At 43.0% G+C, this 21879-nt stretch overlaps 1 protein-coding gene across 2 annotated transcripts in view; it reads left to right on the top strand.

The window, feature by feature from the left end:
• PDE1C (phosphodiesterase 1C) overlaps positions 1 to 21879 on the top strand; it is a 651334-nt gene that overhangs the window by 111041 nt on the left and 518414 nt on the right. The window contains exon 1 of one of the 2 annotated variants that reach the window (XM_003788562.2): positions 1799 to 1883. The exons of the other annotated variant lie outside the window; for it this stretch is intronic. Coding sequence (XP_003788610.1) covers positions 1799 to 1883 — 85 coding nt within the window. Of the gene's footprint in view, positions 1 to 1798; positions 1884 to 21879 lie in introns of those variants that run through there. 2 annotated transcript variants of the gene reach the window in all.

Raw genomic sequence — 21879 nt, 5'->3', positions numbered from 1 at the left:
GCAAGATGAAGAAAGTGAGGCTCAGGGAGGTTGAGTATCTTGTTCAGGGTCACAGAGTGGGTAGTGGTGGAGCCGCATTTCAGACCCATGTCTGTTGGTAAAGCTGTTTTCATGCCTATGTGTTGTCACCTAGACATGGGTGTTACAGTCTCAAGGACTACCTCATGATTTTGAAGCACCACTTGGATTCATGCTGAGATGTGCTTGTAGCATCCCGTGTAGCACAAGGTTTGTGCCGCCTGTTGCCTTTATGGATAATTAACCTGTCTCCTGACTTAACCAAAGTATCAGTGTGAATGTGGTTCTAGGTTGTCCCGGCGAGAACTCATAACTGAGGTTGTAAGTTATACATTGACATAAATCCATTTAAAAATATATATTGTGAGTTGAAAAGGATTAAATTATTGAGACAAGCATTAACCTGGGTTCTGGTGGGCTTGAGAGTTTTATGGGTCCCTGAAATCGTATGTAGAATACTGCACATATGTGCTTATGTGCTTTGCTTTGGAGAGGGTTTCTAATTTTCACTAGATTCTGAAGACGCATGGATCGCTCTCATATCAACGTGAACCAATTAGGAATAAACCTGGCGGACTCTTACTATTGGCACGTGTCTGTTAACTGTGCCAAATTTCATAATAACAAATGAAGTTAAATTAATCGTAGTCTCACAATAGCCCGAGTGGAGCCCTGTCACTGCACACGTTGCACTGGGCGGACTCCTCCGTGGGACTCGGCACTGGTGTCCTTCTTGGTGGACATCCTCAGCGCGGGACCCAGAGCTCTGCAACTGCGCTGCCTGCTGGTTGGAGGGAATGCTCTTCCTGTGTGAGCCTTGCCTCATCAGTTATGTCAGGCACTGGAGAGACTGTGGGTCATAAAGTGGAACTCAGGAGTCCAAAGTCTGCCGCTTCCTACCTGTGGCACCTAATTCAAGCCCCACTCAGCCTCAGATTCCTCTTCTATAACAAGAGTGTTAGTTACAGGACTGGTAAGATCTCTCTCACCTACGCAAACTCCAGAAGTCTATTCTCCAAACCCAAATTCAAAAGAACAGGACAAGCTATTTGAAATGGATCGTAAGGGATGAGTGAGCTGCTGGTCTTAGAGAAACAGCGAAAAACGCTGGTGCACAACAGGGGTTACCTTGATAATTATGACTCCAGGCCAGTCCTGGGGCCAGCTGCTAGGAGGAAGTGGGCGACGATTTTCCTGACATCCTTGTTTGGAGTAAACTTTGGCAACATCTGATGGCTAAGATGTTTGCTTTTCCATCTGTTGTTCTTTTGGGAAGCTCTTCAGCCCGCCAACGAAAACATCTAGGAGAAGCACGACGCCAACTCTCAGCCATTCCCTTGAGCCCCCAAACTCCACAAGCCTCCAGAGAGAGGGAAGGGGAAGCTCAAATAGAAAACAGATGCGCTGGTGGGGCGCGGGCTTCTGTGGCGTGCGGAGAGCAGAGTGGCCAAGGCGGGGATTTCTGCGCACACGCCCCGGCCCCCCTGCACACGCACGGGCGCGCGTCCCCTCCCTTTATTAACACTCCTCTCGCCGTATCTGGAACTTGGACTGGAGAAGCGGCAGTTGCGATGGCTCGCTGACTCCACCGAGTGCCTGGTGTAGTAGTTGACGCTGGTGCCCTTGCCTGCAGCCGGCGCGCTCTGCTAAGCGACCCACGGCGCTGCGGTGACAGCTGGGAGGGACGCGGCCGAGCGCGGGGCGCGGGCGCCGGGCTGCGCGCTCTGTAGCTGGGCGGCGCGGGACGGGGGTCCCCGGGAAGTCGCTGGCCAGACTAGCCATGACGGACGCCAGCAGCAGGAAGGAGGGCTTCAAAAAATGCCGGAGCGCCACTTTCAGCATCGATGGCTACAGTTTCACTATCGGTGAGAACTTTTCACGTCCTGTCCGACTTCTGACCTGGGCAAGCACCTTTCCCAGCGGCGGCGAGGGTTCTTTTCCAAGTGGGGGTGGAGGTGGTGGGCAGGGGTCGGGCTGGACCAGAGGGCGCTCGCCGGGCGGGAGCCCCGGGAGCGGCGGCGGCAGGACCGGGAAGCCGCGATCGGTGGTGTCCGCGCGCAGCCTTCTCCAGCTCCAACCCGGCATCCACCGGAGCTGGTTTTCAGGCTCACACGTCTCTCAACTGGTCCATTTCCTTGCTGCGATTTTAGGAGCGCAAGCCGAGGGAGGAGGGATAGAAACCGGGATGGAGAAGAGGAGATGGAGATGGGAGTATCGAGAGGGGGGAGCCAGAAACTGCCAGAAAGACGTGGACACGACAGACGAGAGACAGACCTGCAGAAACATCTAGACACGGAGACGTTAATAGAAAGAGCTAGACACCAGGGCAGAAATACAGAGACAGACACCAAGACAGAGAGTGACAGAATGGCAGAGATAGGGAGACGGGGCAGGAACAAGAGATTCAGAGGCCCAGAGAGAGACAGACACAGATTTAAAGAGAGAATGAGACTGATTTTGAACAATTAGTTGAAACAAAGAAAAAGAGACACGGAGAGAGAGGGGAGAGGGAGAGAGAGAGAGATAGAGATAGAATTCAGGCAGGCAGGGAGGGATAATATATCAGGTAATATATCATGTTACTAAAATATTTGAGACAAAGCTGTGACAATCCCAACGTGTGTGGTGGGATCTCCCTGTCCTGCCCTGTGGACTCCCAGTGCCCCCGTCTTTCCTCCACACACCTTTCACCAAGAGGGGGACCACAGAGGTATCTGCGGGGGCAGGACCGCAGGTCTGACCCTCTGGAGGCCAAGCATTTGAAGAGATACTTGGTACTCTAACTACTGGTTCCCTGCTGTAACTGTTTTGAAACAGCTTGTCAGGGGATTGCCCACTTGTCTACCTGGGAATCCCAGGTGGTGCCCTGGAGGCTTCCTCTCCGGAATGTCAGCATGTGGGCAACAGCAGGGCAGAAGCAGGTGCCTCGGAGCTTCCCTGGGATCCCTGTTTCTGAGAGTGCTCCAGTTATTGTGGCCTTCATCTGAACTTAACCCAGAGCCCTTGAAAATGAAGGAGGTACATAGGATTGCTTTGCTTTTTGGTAGGCTGTGTCTACCTGCATGCATAGTGAGAAGGTGGCAGGAGAGAAGAGGCCAAGAAGAGATGCTCATCTTTGAGCCACTTGTTCTTAATCAAGCAGCCCAAGGTTTCTGGTGCAAACACACCGTGTCTCACCCCACAGAGTCTTTGTCCACACTGTTTCCCCCTGCCCCAGCTAGGAATGCTGTTACTCCTACCGTGCACATGCTGACTCTCACTTCCCACCTCCTACCTCCTCCACTCTCCATCCCTATCAGAATTTCCTCCTCTGTCCTGGACTCCCCTGATAGAGCTCACACCCTGCCTGCAATCAGTTATTCAGGCACCTGTTGGTAGTCCTCCTGGCATTACGAATTCCTTAAGATGACACTGTGCTTATTTATCTTTCATTTTCAAACTGGGTGATGGTGGATGCTAAGAGAGTGTTTGTAGAAATGAATGAAAGGTTCTTGAAGTTAAAAGTGTTTCATTAATAGGTCATTGTCATGTTAATGTTCGTTTTTGTGACTGAGGTATGAAAACTTTTAAAAGTGATATTTAAGGGTTGTGTGGTAGTTCCCACCAGATCTTATCCTCGAGAGAGTGTGACTTCCTCAAATCCTGGAACATAGTGTGGTCCTTATTCTCCTACCCCCTCTTCCCTCCCCATTGGAAAAGAAGGTCTAGCAGATTTGGTGTGGTCTGGTGGTCAGAAGAGACCCTCCCCCCAAGTGAGCTGCTCACTTCTAGGTGGATAACCGCCAGTTTATTGCAGATTGCTGGGCAAATTATTTGTTCATTTTTTTCTAATTACCCTTCTCCTCTCCCTCCTTCAACCATGTTTATTGAATTTTACTGTATTAAAAGGTACAATTGAGCATGATGCCTGCCGCATGGCAAACATTCAGTAAATGGTAATTGTGATTATTCAAGGCACCAAGCTAATATTGTGGGGAGTTCCTGAAGATCAGAACCTGTGGTCAAGGAATTTTTACTCTTAGGGTCATGTGATATATACATACATAACCATTTTAGAAAGTAGAAGTCAGTAAGTACCATGGAGACATTTTAGGCCAATATAGACATTTTAGAAAATATAGATAATCACAAAGAAAGAAATAAAATCACCTCTAATTTTATCACCCAAGCCTATATTAATATTTCTTGTATATCTTCCAGTGGTTTTCTGCATACATATACTTTTTAAAAACAAAATGTGATCATAATGTTTGGACATCTATTATTTAATAAATCTTACTAGATTTGTTTAATGCTATGTATATTTATGTAGTTAATCTCTTATTTGCTATTTAGGTTTCTTTTCATTTTTACTATAATAAACAACGCTAAAAATCTAAATCTTCGAGTACAGCCACGAATACTTGTAAAGGATAAACTTCTAGAAGTGTAATTGCTTGGTCGAAGAGTATGAACATTTTTGGTAACTTTAAAACATATTGCTAAAGTGCCCTCTGGAAAGAATTACCAACTTATACTCCCAGCAGCAATGCTTCAAGCTGTCTGTATGTTTTTTTTTTTTCATGAGTGTTGGACACTATAATTTTAATAAAAGTTGCTAGTTTGAGAGGTGGTAGGTGGCATCTCAATTCCTTAAGGTATTTTAGTTCTTTTGTAAGATTGTCTTTTTATATCATTTACCTATATGTCTTCCCTTTGGAGGAGTTCATCATTTATTATTAATTTTCAATCTCTCTTAATGTATATCATGTATATCAATTATACATATCAACTATTAATTATACATAATATATAATAACTATGTAATAATTATTTTAATATATACTATGTATTAATCATATAATTATAAACTTAATATATACTAATGATATGCATTATATACACACATACATAAGTCTCTTTGTGTGTGTATATATAGGATGGACATAAAGTTCATGTGCGATTTACTATGTTAAACTTTTAAATTGGACACGAACTTTATGGCCACCTTGTATTAATATATACAAATATGTACACAGGGTTACCTATGATGGTTCAGCTTTACAGTGGGTTTATTGGGATGTAAGAGCACCTTGACTTTTATATGTATATTTATAAATAAACACTTGCCAGTGCTGTTTGCCACGTATGTTACAAATATTTCTTCCAAGCACAAGGACTCATATCAGTGTGCGACAGTTAGGACTTGTTTAAGAACGGACAGCCCACCCCTGCGAGTGCCAGCTAGTCATGCCTTTTACACGTAGCTGGTAGAGCAGGTGGACAGTCACCCTCCTACCACGTGAGAGGATGATCCTGATGAGGTCTCCGTGGACTCCCAGATCTCTCCTTTTCTCAGGCGACTGACATCTTGTCATTAGGAATTATCTCCTCTTCTAGTCGGTTAATTATGCAAAACTTCCAGGTCAAAGGACTTTACTAAAAGAATTCATATTATAGTACTAGAGAGGAGGAGGTCTATGAGGATAATGGGATCTTGGGGGTTCTGTGGGTGGGGGAGGTGAGCCGGTCCTGCAGCAAGGTCATGAACTCTCCTTGGGGGGCTCCTGACAAGCCCCTTTCTGCTGAATGCATTTCTTTTTCCTTTTTTTTTTTTTTTTTTTGGCTGAAGTGAGGCATTCTCTTCTGGTTCCAGTTGGGCAGGGAGAAGACTTCCGCTATACTTCTCTCTTAGGGGTGGTATTCTCCAGGGATGTTTGGACATATATGGGATACTTATGGTGGCTGCCATCCTGGGGGACAGGGGACACTCTCTACAGCTCTCTAGAGAGCTGAACTGAGGCAGGAGGGGTTAAACGTTCTGCAGGGAGAGGGACAACACTACAGGGGGAGGCCTTGCCCTGAACACCAATAACAGTGCTGTGGAGAAACCCTGCCTACTTTCCCTCTGACCTGGCCTACGGCCTGGCTGGGGGCTCACTGGGAACAAGGTCAAGGCTGCTGTGTCTGAGAGCAGGTGCCTTCTCTCCTGTGGCCATGAGGGGTGGTGTAGGCTCTGAGCTGGGGTTTAACTCAGTTAATTCCATCACCTTTCACAACTCTGAAAGGTAGCTATTTGGACCTCAATTTAGGAGAAAAAACTCCTAAGACTCCCAGAGGAAGTAATTTGCAGAAGTCACACAGAGGAAGGGATGGCTACAGAGGACTTATCTCTGCTTGAGTCTTAGTGAGAGCTGGGTGTTTGTCAGGTTGGCTGAATCTGCCCAGACCAGAGCAAAACCCGAAAGAGGCCCGATTGTTGCTGTCAGTGGGGTGGAGTCTGCACCTTGGAGGAAGATGAGGTGGAAGAAACAAGGTTTATGAATCTGCTTTTCAAATGGCACCCTCAGTCCTGTGTTGCCCTGTCCCAGGGCAAATGGTTTTGCCTCCCTGTTATATATGGTCATGAATGGGTATGTGGTGAGGAGGTCTTGGAAACAAGACTATGAGGCTGAACACATGCTCCAGCCAGAAAGTGCTGACTTTCATGGAGCCTTTGTGATTTGAAAGTTCTAGCCCCAGGAAACCATTGAACTTAGGATTGTAACAGGTGATTATACTGATGAGCACTAATTGCAGGCCAGGCGTAGAAAGATCAAATGTAATTCCACTCTGGTGAGGTCCTTGTGAAGGAGCATTTGGATATGGAGTGAATGGTGTGGGGGCAGGTGCAGGATGTGTTTTTCAGAATAATTGTTTTTCTCACCTGGTGGGCTTTGAGGATCTGTTGGGTTTGTATTAAATTAAGTGGATTCCCAGAGTTTTACTCTCTTCATGAGGCTGCCTGAAACACAAACAAATATCTCATGAAAAATGAAGTATGTTGTAAAAACCAAAAACACTGTTTTCTTCTTTAACCAGCTGAGCAGGCACCCTCCTTGGTCTCCTGGATGAGATGATGGAGCTTGGAGGGACTTGTCGTTTCCCTTCTCTCATCATTGAGGGCCGCCAGGGCCTCAGAAGGAAGTGGGGGAATCCACAAGCTGGGAGCGTTTGAAGTTGGTGGGGGTAAATGGCAAATTAACTGTTTCCTTCAGAAAATGACTTAGTGGTGTTGTGGAAAATTCTAGGCCCATACGGAAGAGGTGTTGCTAACAGAGGGATGCGTTTCCTATGGCAACCACCACTGGCTCTCCTGCCTGTGTTTCTCTCCTTGGGCTGTCTCAGAGGAGGAAAACAAGGGGCCCCTGGGGAACAATCTGAGGTTCAAGGAACTGGGAGTGAGGGTTCCCTGTTCCACCCTTGGACTGCTGGATTGGGGGAACTGAGGGGAGGAGGCCTGCTGGTAGATACTCCCTCAGAAGGCATGGGGTGGGGAGAGCTCTGTGGGTGGCCAAGGCCAGTGCAATTTGGCTGCATGCACTGGGGGTGTGGTCCACTCTCTAGGCCAGGCATGGAGGCCCCTGGCCTCCCTTGGTGCATGTGGCTGAGGACTTTTTAGCCCAGACTGGTCTCTGCACTCTCAGTGCTGTGTGTCTCTATTTGTCTGGGTGGTGGCAAGACCTTTGGGCCATGTACACCAGGCTGGGAGTGATGATGGGGAGCAAAGAGCCCAATAAATATCCAGGGGAAATATTCTGCAGCCATGTTGCAACACCCATGGACTAATTTCCTCCCCCTCACACCCTCTCAGAGCCAGAGTCAGATAGAGCAGGGCGTGGGTAAAGCAGTCAGCAAACTGGGGTTTGCCATCTCTGCTCTGCCGCATTCTGCACCTCGAGCAAATATTTCTGCTTCCCTCTCCATTCTGCACTGTGAGCAAGTATTTTACCTCTTTGAGCCTCAGTTTCTCATATGTAAAATGAGGAGCTTGATTCCTAGTTATGGAGTTGTGGTGAGGATTGACTAAAGTTATGTGGTGAAAAAATTGCTCTGTTCATTCTAAAATGCCTTTCAAATGTTTTTTTTTTTTTTTGAGACAGGGTCTTACTCTGGATAGAGTGCAATGGTGTCATCATAGCTCACAGCAAACTCAAACTCTTGAGCTCAAGTGATCTTTCTGCCTCAGCCTCCCAACTAGGTGGGACTGTAGGCACATGCCACCATGCCCAGCTAAGTTTTCTGTTTTTAGTAGAGACAGGGTCTTACTCTTGCTCAGGCTGGTTTTGAACTCCTGAACTCAAATGATCAAATGCTTTGGCCTTCCAGAGTGCTGGGATTACAGGTTTGGATCACCTTGCCCAGCCCAGATGCTTCATTATTTGTGCAAAATTACTACTGGCTAAAACTCATGTACCCCTCTTCATAGCATTTGTACTTTAAGAGAAGCTGTGTCTTTAGCCTAAGGAATGAAGGTCTCACAAGGGGATAGCAATTGTCAGTCAACAATTGGAGTGCATGGTTTTAGAGATGCCTGTCAGCTGAAAGGTCACATTGTCTGGGAAACACTGGGCTTTGGAGTCACATGAAGACTTATTATGCCCATCAGGAAAGCCATTTAGCTTCTCTGAGCCTTACGTTCCTTCTCTGAATAAATAGAGCTAGAAATACCTTCCTGGTGGATGAACCATGGCCAGGGGAGTGAAGGGCCATGCACAGTGCCTGGCTGTCATACCATAGGTATTTGCTCTATTTCCCTTCCCTCTGTCTGCAATCATACTGTGAGTAGAGCTGACACTAGGCAGGCAAGGGTGAAGGTCAGTGGTGTGAGCTGGAGGGTTGTGGGTACATTCTGTGGGGTGGGCAGCAGGGTGCCCTGTGCAACTGTCCCGGCCCTTGACACAGATAGGAGTAAGAGCAAAGTGTGCCCTGGGCCTCTGCTTGCCTCCCCAGCCACACAATGTGCCTGGCATGTCTGTAGCCTCCATAGACTGGGGCAGGGTCTACCTGGGGCCATGGGGAAGTTGGGGGTAGTGAGGAGACCCGCAATGAAGGAATAATAGTTTTGAGCTTGGCTTTGGGATTATCCTGGGACACAGCAGCAAGGGGGGATGGATGGTTAAAGCAGACTTAGTTGAGTCCAGAGCAGTCTCTAGAGTTAGACACTTGGTCTTCAAAACCCAAACCCCATCTGCTCTGTGACTTTAGAGAGATGGCATTGCGTGGCTAAATTTAAGTTTCCTAAACTATAAAATGAGCATGATAAGTGGTATCTATCTTGTTGGGTGGCAGATAAAATGAGATAGTGCAGGTAGATCTCCTAACAGGGCCGACATATCCTTATCCATTGAGCGCAGTAGGCATAGTGCTCAGCCCACAGTATTTTTAGGAGCCTATTAAAATATTTTAACTTCTCTTTAAATCAGGAAAAAATAGACTTTTAGGTCAAACAAAAAGCTGAACAAAAAGTCTTAATTTATAAAGTTTTGATCCAACAAGATGAATAAGCTCTAAAGATCTGATATCCAACACTGTACACTTACAAATTTGTGAAGAGGTAGCTCTCACGTTAAGTGTGTTCTTACCACAATAAATACCCCAATTGAAAAACATTATAAGGACATATTCTTCTTCATACCAATGCAGTACTAAAATATATTTTAAGTTAAAAAATTTTTTTTTATGGAGGATGTGACCACAAGGGCAAACGTGTCTGGAGCCCATGAAAGTGATAACACAGCTCTAGCTTATAGTACAAGGCCTGGCACGTTCCAGGCATTCAAATTGTTAGCTATTATATCAGTAAGTTAATAAACATTTGCTGAACATAGCACTGAACTTGGCACTGAGGAAGGGCATGGGGAGCCACGAGAGAAGAAAAGCAGAGAGTAATGGAAAACAACATAGTGGACTCAGAATTGGGAGATGGGGTTAGGTCCTTACTAACTTGCTCCTTAATCCTGGGTGAGTCACTTAACATGGGCCTCAATTTCTTCATCTATAAGTGAACTGGCTGGGTAAGGAAATCTCTGCGAGTCCTGGTGCTCCTAGAGGAGGTGAGCTTGAGTACTGATGGCTACCCTATCCTTCCCAGAGTAGAGGAGATACAGGGGGAACAGCTGAATGGGAGAGATCGGAGTTGCCCTGGGGATTTCTGGTGAAGGATGCTTTGCGGAGTTCAGAGCAAAAAGGAGGCAAATCACATGTAGGAGGACTAAGAAAGAGCTCAGTGTTGAAATTATCCAAAGTAAATATACTAGACTTTGTGTATGTTAAATACAACTTTGTACAGTTTTCTTACAGGGAAGTTTGATAACTACTGAGCTAGATTCAAGGAAGGACCAAAGGCAAATCCATGTGTGAGCTGTCTGTATGCTATTACATCCCAGTGGAAGATGTGGAGCTAGTGGAGATTTGTGTTGGCTTGCCTTCAGGGTCAGTGCCATTCTGATGTGACGTGAAACCAATATGACTTCAATTCTTGTAACCAGATTTCTTTGTTATGGAGAATAAATAATAAATAATAGACATGGAAGCACCCAGCATGATCTCTGCTTAATAAATGCTGGTTGGATTTGAGAGGATGACCTTGGTCTTCTGCTTTTGATGTTCAAAAGTGGCATTTCATGTGCCCTTCTCTTTTGTGTCCTTGAATGTCGGTCTCCCATATGGTGGTTCTTGATCCATCCATGGTGCTATGGTTGACCTCCAAGTGTCCCCATTTGCTTAACTAGATAATTATCTTTTAGGATTTAGTATGTCACTTATGATGGTTTTCAAGGTCTCTACCTGCACACGGCCCTTGTTAGATGGCTGACTGTCCTAGGCGGCAATGCTCGATGGAAAGGAAAGTGAGGCAAGAGACCTGAGCTCTAGACCCAGTTCTGGCACCTGCTGTCCCTGTGACCCTGGGAAAGATCACATCTCCCAGCCTCAGCTCCTTCATTAGTAAATGGGGATAACTGTTCCCTTTTTGTGGCGTCGTTGGGCAGATTCACTAGGACAGGGAATGTAGGCACACAGCACACTCTAGGTGCCCAATAACTGGAAGCTGATGGTCGTGATGATTAACAGTCTCTGAAATCCGGGAGTGGGCAAGACTCCCAGACCCACAGCTGCTTCACTGGACAGCACTCACCAGCCAGCCGCTCATGTCGCGTGCAGGCAGGCACAGCTCCCAGTCTGTCTTTGTTTTAGGGTAGGATTTCCGACCAGGCCAGAGATCTGGAGCGCCTGTCTCACCCCAGCCAAGTGCTTCCAGCTGGGCCTGGGTAATTGGTGCCAGCTGCTTTAGGGGGAGCTGCCTGGCACTTCCTGTGCTGCTGGCAGGAGGGCTCTGGAGTATGGCAGGAGGTTGGCCTGAGAGCCAGGCTTTCCCCAAGGGGCCCTGGATGGGCTTGGAGGCAGAGTTTTTGGAAGTTAGTTTTCATTTGATGGCTCTTCTGGACAAAGATCCAAACCACTCAAGATTCTGCGGTAAGTTTTAGGTTACAGGTGCTGCCACTAAGGTTTGTTTTCTCTGAGCAGAAGTCATACCAAGTAGTTGATTTGCTGGCTGCTGCCCCTTCTCTCTGCTTCTCCAAATGGCTGTGCTTCTTCTATTCTTGATAACTCCATAGGCAGCTCAGAAACGACTCTAGGAGCTTGGACAATAAAGTAGAAGGATCAGCCATTGTGGCCATAGTAACCACCAGCATAAGAAAGGCTTTTTTTTTTTTTTTTTTTGAGACAGAGCCTCAAGCTGTTCCCCTGGGTAGAGTACCATGGCATCACAGCTCACAGCAACCTCCAATTCCTGGGCTCAAGCGAGTCTCCTGCCTCAGCCTCCCAAGTAGCTGGGACCACAGGCACCTGCCACAATGCCCAGCTATTTTTTGGTTGCAGCCATCATTGTTTTTGTCGGGCCCAGGCTGGATCCGAACCCACCACCTTAGGTGTATGTGGCTGGCGCCTTAGCCACTTGAGCCACAGGCGCCGAGCCAAGAAAGGCTTTTAATTCAGCTTTCACTACTTGAAATCAGATAGGTGGAGGAATACTTGTCAAAAGTCAAACTCAGGAGTGAGGACTTCAGCTGATTCAGCTCCAAGGCTCATTCCTGGTTTCATTTTTTGTGTTTTTGGTTTTGCTACGTTGGACCTGTTGAATTACATATTTTTACTATCTAGACATCTTGACTCTTCGAGATTGTCTCAAAAAAATTATTGCGGTGGTATATGGTAGAAAGAATATTCCTTTTTTTATTTTTAGACAAACCATAGCTTGAATTGCTGAGCTGTGATGTTCACCATTTATGAGAAATCTGACCAATTTCTTTCCCTTTCTGAATCTTGTTTCTTAATCTTGTGAAGTAGGAATAATATCTACATATGATATGAGATATGAAAAATGCTGGCCTAATAAGACCATTGCAGGTGCTTATAAAAATATTAGTTCCTTTCTCTTCTCTTTTCTCTTCTTACCCTGGTTCATGTCAAATCTGAAGTATTTCAGCTGGCTTAGATGTGACCATAAAGTACGGGAGCCCTCTAGCCCTGGCCCAGTGTCCTGTCTCCCAGGACAAAGCTGGCATTGTTTTTACTCTGCCTTTGGGCCTAGGGAGCCCAAATGGACACAGTAGGATTTAGGCAGTAAGGGAGAAAGTGGGGACAGATTTTTACTTTAAGGATACCAGTTTACAGTTTCTAAGAAAGGCCTACAGTTGTCAACTATCTTTCTTTAACAGCTGGAAGTTACTTTAGCTTTTAGATTTTGTCAAGTTAGAAAATATCAAAGGGGAATCCAGCATCTCTTAAGAGGGAACCAGTGGGACTAGATCAACCAGACAAGCCAAACTAGATCCCAGCGATTTCCTGGGGCTTAGAGAAACCCAATTTTAGGACAAGGTGCATTTTCTTCTTTTCTCATCTGGGTCATTCATGAGGATAACTGTTTAAGACAGTGAAAAACGTTTAAGAGATGAGATGCAGAATTCAGTCCCATTGTATGAGACTGCATGCCTGTTTTAGTGACTATTTTGAGGAAGAAGCTGTTATTTTAGGTGATTATGCAAACTGTTGCCCCCCTGTTGCTGATGAGAGTAATAAGGCTTTACCTGAAGGTGAAGCACCTCCCAAGCATGAAGTCCTTTGGTCTACCCATTACCCTGCAAGACAACTATGAGCAGCTCTATTTTATAGATGGAGAATCTGGGACTCCACAAAGTCAAAGCAGCATGTTTCAAAACAATGATTCAATCCAGATTTTATGTTTCAGAAAGCTTGAGCATCTAAACTAGAAATCTGGGCAACATCTTAGATTCCTCTTCCTGCATCCTCATTCCCACCTCATCTAGTTGTATTCAAGTCCTATGAATTTTCTGGTCCAGCTGTCATCCAGACAAAACCCTCTAGGAACTTCCCATTGCTTGCAGGATCAAGCCCACATTCCCAGGTAGGGCTCACAGGCCTTTTATGATCTGGTCTTTGCTTTTATTTGGGCTTATACTTCGCAGTGCCTTGTCTGCCCGTGGGTTGTAGTCATTGACCTAGCTTGTCTTTATAGCAGCTATTGTGTTAGGCTTTAGAAATAAGATGTGAGCAGACCAGACTAGTGCTGGCATCAAGGCACTGACCGTCCAGAGGGTCCATGGGCATTGTCCTTTGCTGACAAGACCAGGGTGTGGTAGAAGTGCCCATCAGTGGTATCTAATCTGTCTGAGGTGTCAGGGAGGAGGCAGGAGAGCATCCAGGTGGAGCAGGCAGCCTGTGCAGTGGCCCCATGGCTGGAGGCTGGAGCTCAGCTGTCCCATCGGCAGGGAAGAAACATGAATTAAGAAGAGGGTGGAGGGCAGCGCCTGTGGCTCAAAGGAGTAGGGCACCAGCCCTATATGCCAGAGGTGTCAGGTTTAAACCCAGCCCTGGCCAAAAACTGCAAAAAAAAAGAGGCTGGAGAGATAGGCGGAGGTCTGACTGTGTGACGTATTACAAACCCATGGAAGGGTTTTTTTTTTTCCCCAAGAGGAGTGGAAGGCAACTGATCATTTTAGGCAGAGATGACATGATCAGATTTGTGTTTATAAAAGCACACTCTGGCCACACTGTGGAGAATCAGTGGGTGAGGGTCTCTAATGGTCTTGCTGTTGTGTAATAACTAGCTATTACTGTGTGTTTGGTGTTCCTCCTCTGTGTCTGAGCCTTCTACTGTCCTTCTGAGTATTAGTTCTCTCTTCTCAACAAACCAGACAAACTTTTGGGCTGCCAGAGCGATAGGTGGTCCTTGGGGGCTGAAGGCTTTCTTCATTTTCCTAATTACTTAATTTATTTTTTAACAAAATGAAGGTAGCATTATTAATTTTATTTGCCTATAAAAACGATATTTTAGGAACTCAGGAAAGAAAACCTCATTATCCAGAGATGATCTCTAGTAATAGCCTATCTGGGGTTCACACAATATTCTACTGCAATTCTATTTAAATGGGATCATGCATGTTGTTCTGTTACCTGCTTTTTAAAACTTAATCATATACGTGGTTATTTTAAAGTAACTTAGTGCTTAGGGCTTCTCTTGTGCTCATACCAGCTTCCCTAATCCTGAATGGGCCACAGGTCAGGCGAAGTTATCTGAGTATTTCACTGTATGACCTATTTGGGCAGTGGTGTCTCACTGATTCTACAAACACACATTTCATACACACACACACATATAATATATGTGAATATATGCATGCACATGTATGTATATATATAAAACCATATATACTTAGGATCTCTCTGTACTTGAGCATTTGCTAAATGCAGGCACTCTTCTGAGGCTTTGTGAGCACCCAGCTCATTTAATTTTCCATTTTCTAATAAGGAAACTAAGGCACTTGCCCAGGGCAATAGAGAGATCTGGATCTGAATCCAGGGCATCTAAAGCTAATGGTCTGTGCAAGCCTGACTGTGTGTGAGAGACGTCGGGAAAGGGCCCTTCTTACACCTGTGGGACATGCCTTTGGTAAACATCCAAAGCACTTTGGGGCATCCAGCATCTCCTTTTAGCATCCCAGTGATGGGGGGTATTGACCTTACATGAGGGAAACTGGGTACTAAGTTCTCAGGACCAGAATGTTTCTTATAGTTAATTCAGCTGAACACCCAGTCAATCGCTCATTCCTTTATTCATTGTACAGCAAACATTTGTTGAGTGTCCATTGAGTGCCCTGCAAGTTAAGGGAGAAATTAGACATTGTTTTTTATTCTTAAAAAGTACATGGGCTTGTGGGGAGACTGACATTGAAAATCTGTCTGCTGGGGCCAAGAGCTGTTTGAAGGATTTATGAAGGATGGGGGTGACACAGGGGCAGGAGTGGCAAAGGCTTGGACTCAGTTTTTTCCACTCTTGTTTTATCGTTCATGTCTTTCCTGCTCCCTCCTCCATCTCTCCTCCGTTCTCCTCCCCCCCTCCTGTCTTCACTCTTCCTGTCTTCCTCTCCTTCCTTCTCTGTTCTTCCTTCTAGTTCCTTTTCTTTCTTTCTTTTCCTTTCCTTTGGTTTTATTGAGGTATAATTTACATATAGTAAAATCCAGCCATTTTAAGGATGCAATTTAAGAATTTTTGGTAAATTCACAGAGTTATCCACTCATCACCATGTATAATTGCTTCATCCTGTCTTACTTTGAATAGGAGTTTATTAAAGATTTTTGGGCCCTGTACTGTAGAGATTCTGATTCCATAGTTGTGGGTGGGGCCCAGGCATGTACATTTTTAGAAAGCTCTTTAAGGGATTCTGATGTGGAACCTTTTTAGGAGTCACTGAGCTGGATGAGGTTGAAGATGGGGTGGGCAGCAGAGAAATCTGGGGAGCCTTGTGGGCAGAGAAAACCCCATATATAAGAATAGCATGATAGGTTAGCATGATAATGTAATTGTAGGCAGGGAGAGAGAAAGTGATTACGTGACTCTTGCTTTTGTCCAGTTAGGACTTGATAAGGAACCAATTAATTCATTGACCTATTTGTGGGGAACTTCTATGAGTATTAAGCACTAGACTAAGAGTTTTATGTTTAATTTTCAACAACTCTTTTGACTATTATTCTCAGTTTTAAGGTGAGGAAAAACTGAGGCTCAGGAGATTAATAGAGCTGGGACTCTGGCTTCTTCCAAATAGCAATTTGTCCCTACTCTGTGCAAAGTACCATGTTAGTGCTGTGTGCATGGGGTCTTAGAATCCCACATTCACGGTAGAGTTCATTATGCATTCCAGTATTGCAAGTGATTCTCTGGCTTGCTGTGCTGTTACTGCTATTTGCCCTTATTTTCTGTGGGTTAGAGGTGTATTAGACTTTCTCTAAGGGGAATTCCAATATTTAAATATAATAGGGAGAGGCCATGTAAGATACCTTATTTAAATACTTTGAAGCCTTAGTTTATGTTGGCCTCAATAAATATCCTGGGCTGCTGCTTCCCTCCCAGTCCCAGTTAATCAAGGTAGCATTTACTGACTGCACCAAACTTGACCCTGGCTCTCTGGTGGCTGCTATTCTGAACTCTGCAGAAGTGGAAGATTAAGGCTGTCTGTGAAACAGGCCTTGGCGTTCTGTGGCAGGCTGTTTTCAGAGTTGGATGCGTGAGGAGGGGAAACTTGTAGTAATTACTGAACAGATGCCTCTAATGAAGTCTCTGCTGGATTTGCAGCTGGCAGAGAGAGCTCTGCATGGGGACGGGGATGTCCAAGTCACTGGATCATTATGTGACATCATATCCTCCCCTTGTTGTCATAGCAGCTGTAATCATCCCAGTGAAAGTGTCCCTCAGGGTGATGGCAAGCTATATCTTTTTCTGTTAATGGGAATCCATGGTGCTTTCTTTCATGCTAAGGAGGAAAAAAACACTAGCATGCTGATGCTCTTTGAAAGGAGAAAAAGCTTAATTTTGGCATATTATTACTATTGTCATTATTTTAATAGTCGTGCATGTGGTACATACTGATTAAGGAAAAATTCTTAAGAAAGATTGGCGAGAGAATACAAAGTCCTATTGGTAACAGTAACACGTACTGTTAACATTTTGGTAATTATCTCCTTGAACAAAAATGTTTTTGTTTAATGAGTGTACCCACGTACATTTATTATGATTTTTTTAAAATATAGGACCATCATAGTATTGCAGCTTACTTTCCTCCCACCTACTAGTATATAATTACTACCTTTTCCTATCAATATGCTTTATCAGAGTTTTACGGTATCATGATTTCTGTAGCTGACCCTGTGTGTTGCTGTTTAAGTTTTTTGTTCTTTCTTGCTGTCACGAATGACCTTCCAATAACTATCACTGTCTCTACATCTTATAAATCTTACTTGCCTTAAGATAAGTTCCTAGAAGTAAAGTCATTGAGAAGAAAGACTTGAATTTTTTTTTTTTTTTTTTTTTTTTGAGTCAGCGTCTCTGTTGCCCTGGCGTCGGTCCAGCTCACAGCAGCCTCAATTCCTGGGTTCAAGTGATCCTCCTAGTTCAGCCTCCTAAGTACCTAGGACTTCAGGTGCCAGGCTAATTTTTATATTTTTAGTAGAGATGAAGTCTTGTACTCCTGAACTCCTCAGAGTGTTAGGATTCTAGGTGTGAGTCATTGCACACAGCAGAGTTGAATATTTTTGAAGCATTTGAAATAAATATTCTAAACCACTTTCACCTTCCAATGTGTCAATGTACAATTCCCTACACAAAGTATGAGATTTCCTGTTGATGTTGTGAACACTGGATTTTAACCTTTATTTCTAAGTATTTACCCAGAAGAACAAAAATCATTTGACCACAAAGACATTTGCACCAGAATGTTTACTGCAGCCCAATTCATAATTGCCAAGTTATGGAAGGAGTCCAAATGCCCATCAATCCATGAATGGATTAGCAAATTGTGGTATATGAATGCCATGGAATACTATTCAGCTGTTAAAAAGATAGAGACTTTACATCTTTTATGTTTACATGGATGGAGTTGGAACATATATGCTTCTTAGTGAAGTATCTCAAGAATGGAAAAAGAAGTATTCAGTGTACTCAATACTATTATGAAACCAATATATAAATACACATTCATGTGAATGATACAACACAAATATAGTCTAGCAAAGGGAGGGGAGAGGAAGGAGAGGGGAGGGTGATTAGTGGGAGGAGGGAGGGCATTTGGTGGGATCTCCCCTAGTGTACACAATGCAAGGGTACATTTCAAAATAACTAAGGGTAAATTATAAAGGTCTTACTGTAAAAAAATAAGTAAGTGAGGTGATGGTTATGTTAATCAGTTTGATTTAAGCATTCCACATTGTACATCAAATCATCACATTATATCCCATACATGTATACAGATATGATTTTTTTAATTAAATGATAGCTGTATACATTAATGCAGTCATGGGGTACAGTGTGCTGGTTTTATATACAATTTGAAATATTTTCACCAAACTGGTTAACATAACCTTCCTGGCATTTTCTTAGTTATTGTGTTAAGACATTTATATTCTACATTTAGAAAGATTCACTTGTACCCTTGTAAGATGAACCATAGGTGTGATCCCTCCAATCACCCTCCCTCCACCCATCCTCCCCCCTTCCCTCCCCACTCTCTCCCCATATTCTTGGGCTATAATTGGGTTATATAAAAAATCAAATTAAAAAATAAATAAAATATGTAAAGTTAAAAAAGATATAACTTGATAAGTAAAACAAAACACCCCCCCCCAAAAAAAACCACAGCATATAACGCTTCCATTTACTTGCCTCTTCCTAAGTTGAACCTTTTGTGTTTATATGTTAATCGACCAACTGTTTCTCTTTTACAAATAGCACACCCTGCCTTTTGTTAGTTTTTCTTTTGGGGGTATTTTCCTCTAATTTACATAAACTTTTAATATGTCAAGTCTATTAATTTGGTGATAGTTGCTGCAAATAATTTTCTCAGTTTACAAAGATGCCTTTTAACCTTGTTTAGTGTCCAGAGGTTAAATTTTTAAATATGCCAATCTTTTCTTTTTTCACTTATGGTTCATGTTTAAAAAAACTTAACATCGAAGATCTTTTGAAAATATGCATCAATAATTTCTTCTAGCTTATAAGTTTATTTTTGTATTTAAATTTTTAATTCATCTAAAATTTATTTTGTGTTGAGGTAGAAATTTAATTTGTTTCCCCCTAAATTTATTCATTTTTCTGCACTGTTTTAAAACACTAATTTAATAATTAATTAATATGGCACACACATACATACACACATTTGGGTATCCTTTTGGAATTTCTATTTTGTTCTAGCCATCTTTTCTTATGCTGGTATGATGACATTTAGTTACTATAACTTAGATTTACACTTTAATGTTCAGTATGGCAAGACGATCCTCATTCATCCTTTTCCAAAAAGTTCTTGGCTACTTTTGCTCATTTTTATTCTTGATGGGCTTTAAATTTGCCAGTTTTCATTAAAAATCCTTAAGTTTTTTGATAGGGGCATAGCATAACTTAGCAACTTTCTAGGTGGCCTAATTCTTAATCAGTTTTTGTACATGTTCCATAGGCATTGAAAAATAGGGGTTTTTTTTGTTGTCATGTATATCATTAATATATTTATTAAATTAATTTAATTATGTTGTGATTATGTAAGGTGACCAGATTTTAACATTGGTAAAGCAGGACACCATTGGGGGGGAGGGGGAGTGTTCTTAATTATGGAGCAACAAAAATTTTCATAGAACGCAAAAATAGTATTGTAATATATATATTTTTAATTTCAACATAAGTACAATTTAAAAATATAATACATAAAAAAAAATTATGTATTGAGTGGAGCCTGTGGCTCAAAGGAGTAGGGCGCTGGTCCACGTGGGTGCCCTTGCCCAGGAGGGGAGTAGGGAGTTTACATTAGCCTTTTCATTTCCAAATGAGGCTACATTAACCTCTTCATTCCCAAATGGAGTTACATTAACCTTTTCAGCAGCCGAAAACTGTATATTCCCTTCCTATTGTCCTGCCGTCCCCTAGCTTGTCCTGTATTCTTTCCAAAAATCAGGACTTTTTAAAAACGCAGCGGGAAGTGGGACAAATTGTTAAAAATCAGGACTGTCCCACCAAAAGGGGGACGTCTGGTCACCTTAGATTATGTCATCTAGACTAATTGTTCAGATTAGTTATTATATTAAGACAGTTATTCAGAGCTGTTTGACCTGATGAAGAAGGCTTATTTATTTAAGATTTCTCCTATTATATTTTGCTCTTGTATGTCAGTTTTAGCTTTAAACGTATTTTGGCACACTATAATTTGTTTCATAGAATTCATGTGAATTATACATTCACTATCAATTTTACTCTTTTTCAGTATAATATGATTAAGTACCATTAAATGGTATTTACTGTTTTCTTTTTAAAAATTTATAATCTTGTGTATGTATGTGAAAGAATATATTTTCATTGTTACGAATTCAAGCAGATAAAGCACTAAAATGTCCCCAGATCTACTTCTGACACCTTGGTGATTCCCTGTTCAGCTATTCCACAGGGTGTGTACCCGTGAAAGCACAATTCACAGTTTGCTGTGTGATCATTCTGGGCATGCCATTGTGTAATCTACATTTTTTTTGGTGGCTCACGCCTGTAATCCCAGCACTATGGGAGGCTAAGGAGGGAGAATTGCTTGAGCTCAGGAGTTCAAGACTTGCCTGAGTGAGACTGAGACCCTGATTCCTAAAAAAAATGGAAAAACCCAGCCAGGTGCCACAGCAAGCACCTGTAATCCCAGCAGCTTCTGGAGGCTGAGGAAGCAGGAGGATGCTCACAGCCTGAGTCTGAGGTTGCAGTGAGCTATGATGCCACTGCACTCTGCTCAGGGGTATAGGGTGAGACTCTGTCTCAACAACAACAACAAACCAAAGAAATAAAAATAAAAAATAAGCAAGGAAATTAAACAAACAAACAAACAAACCCAAAACATGTTCTGGTCACCTTTCTGTTGTAGTGAATGCAAAGTTAAGTAACCATTTTAAATGCAGTTCTCTTTCTTTCTTTCTTTCTTTCTTTCTTTCTTTCTTTCTTTCTTTCTTTCTTTCTTTCTTTCTTTCTTTCTTTCTTTCTTTCTTTCTTTCTGAGAAAGGGTTTTTATTGCTCAGGCTGGAGTGCACTGGCAACTGGCATCATCACAGCTCACTGCTACTTTGAACTTAAGGGCTCCTCAGCCTCCCAGGTTGCTGGGATTACAGGCATGAGCCACTGCACCTGGCTTGGAGATGTTTATACTTTTTGTCAGACCAAGAAATCGGGTTTTCCATTCTTTTGCCTCTATTGTGTTCGTTTCATTTTGTTTTAGTACACATTTTGATTTTGACATCATAAATTTTTTAGTAGGAAAGATTAATATAATTGCCATTATAACTATATTTGCTCTTCATTCTGACCTATCAATGTTTTCTACTTAAAAATATGCTATGTTATTTTTTATTTTTTGGCATATGGATTATATTTTCTTTTAAGTTCTATATTATTTTAAATTGACACATAATAATTTTACATATCTGTGTAGTACAGTGTGATATTTCAACACATGTATACATTATGCAATGATCAATTCAGATTAATTAGTAAAACCATCACCTCAAATATTAGTCATTTTTTTGTGGTGAGAACATTCAGAATCCTCTCTTCTAGCTGTTTTGAATTACACGATACATTGTTGCTAACTAGAGTCACTTAGTTGTTACATTAGTTGTCACATTGTTGTTAACTACTGCTGTGGGTAGATCACCAGAGCTTACTCTCCCTAACTGCAACTTTGTACCTGTTGACCAACCTGTCTCTAACCCTTCTCACTGGACTGTATTTCCTTTACCTTTTATTAATATCTTTTCAAGTGTCCCCAAGGCATATGTTCTATTGGTAGTTACATTTAGTTTTTTTAAAAAATGTTCTTTTTTTTTTTTGATAGAGCCTCAAGCTGTCATCCTGGGTAGAGTGCCATGGCTTCTCTGCTCACAGCAACCTCCAACTCCTGGGCTCAAGCGAGTCTCCTGCCTCAGCCTCCCAAGTAGCTGGGACCACAGGCGCCCGCCACAATGCCCGGCTATTTT

Source organism: Otolemur garnettii, unplaced genomic scaffold (genome assembly GCF_000181295.1).
Source record: "Otolemur garnettii isolate 467f Iridium unplaced genomic scaffold, OtoGar3 scaffold00028, whole genome shotgun sequence".
Classification (NCBI taxonomy): domain Eukaryota; kingdom Metazoa; phylum Chordata; class Mammalia; order Primates; family Galagidae; genus Otolemur; species Otolemur garnettii.
Note: the sequence above shows the minus strand (reverse complement) of the source record. Positions and strands in the feature narration are given on the sequence as shown.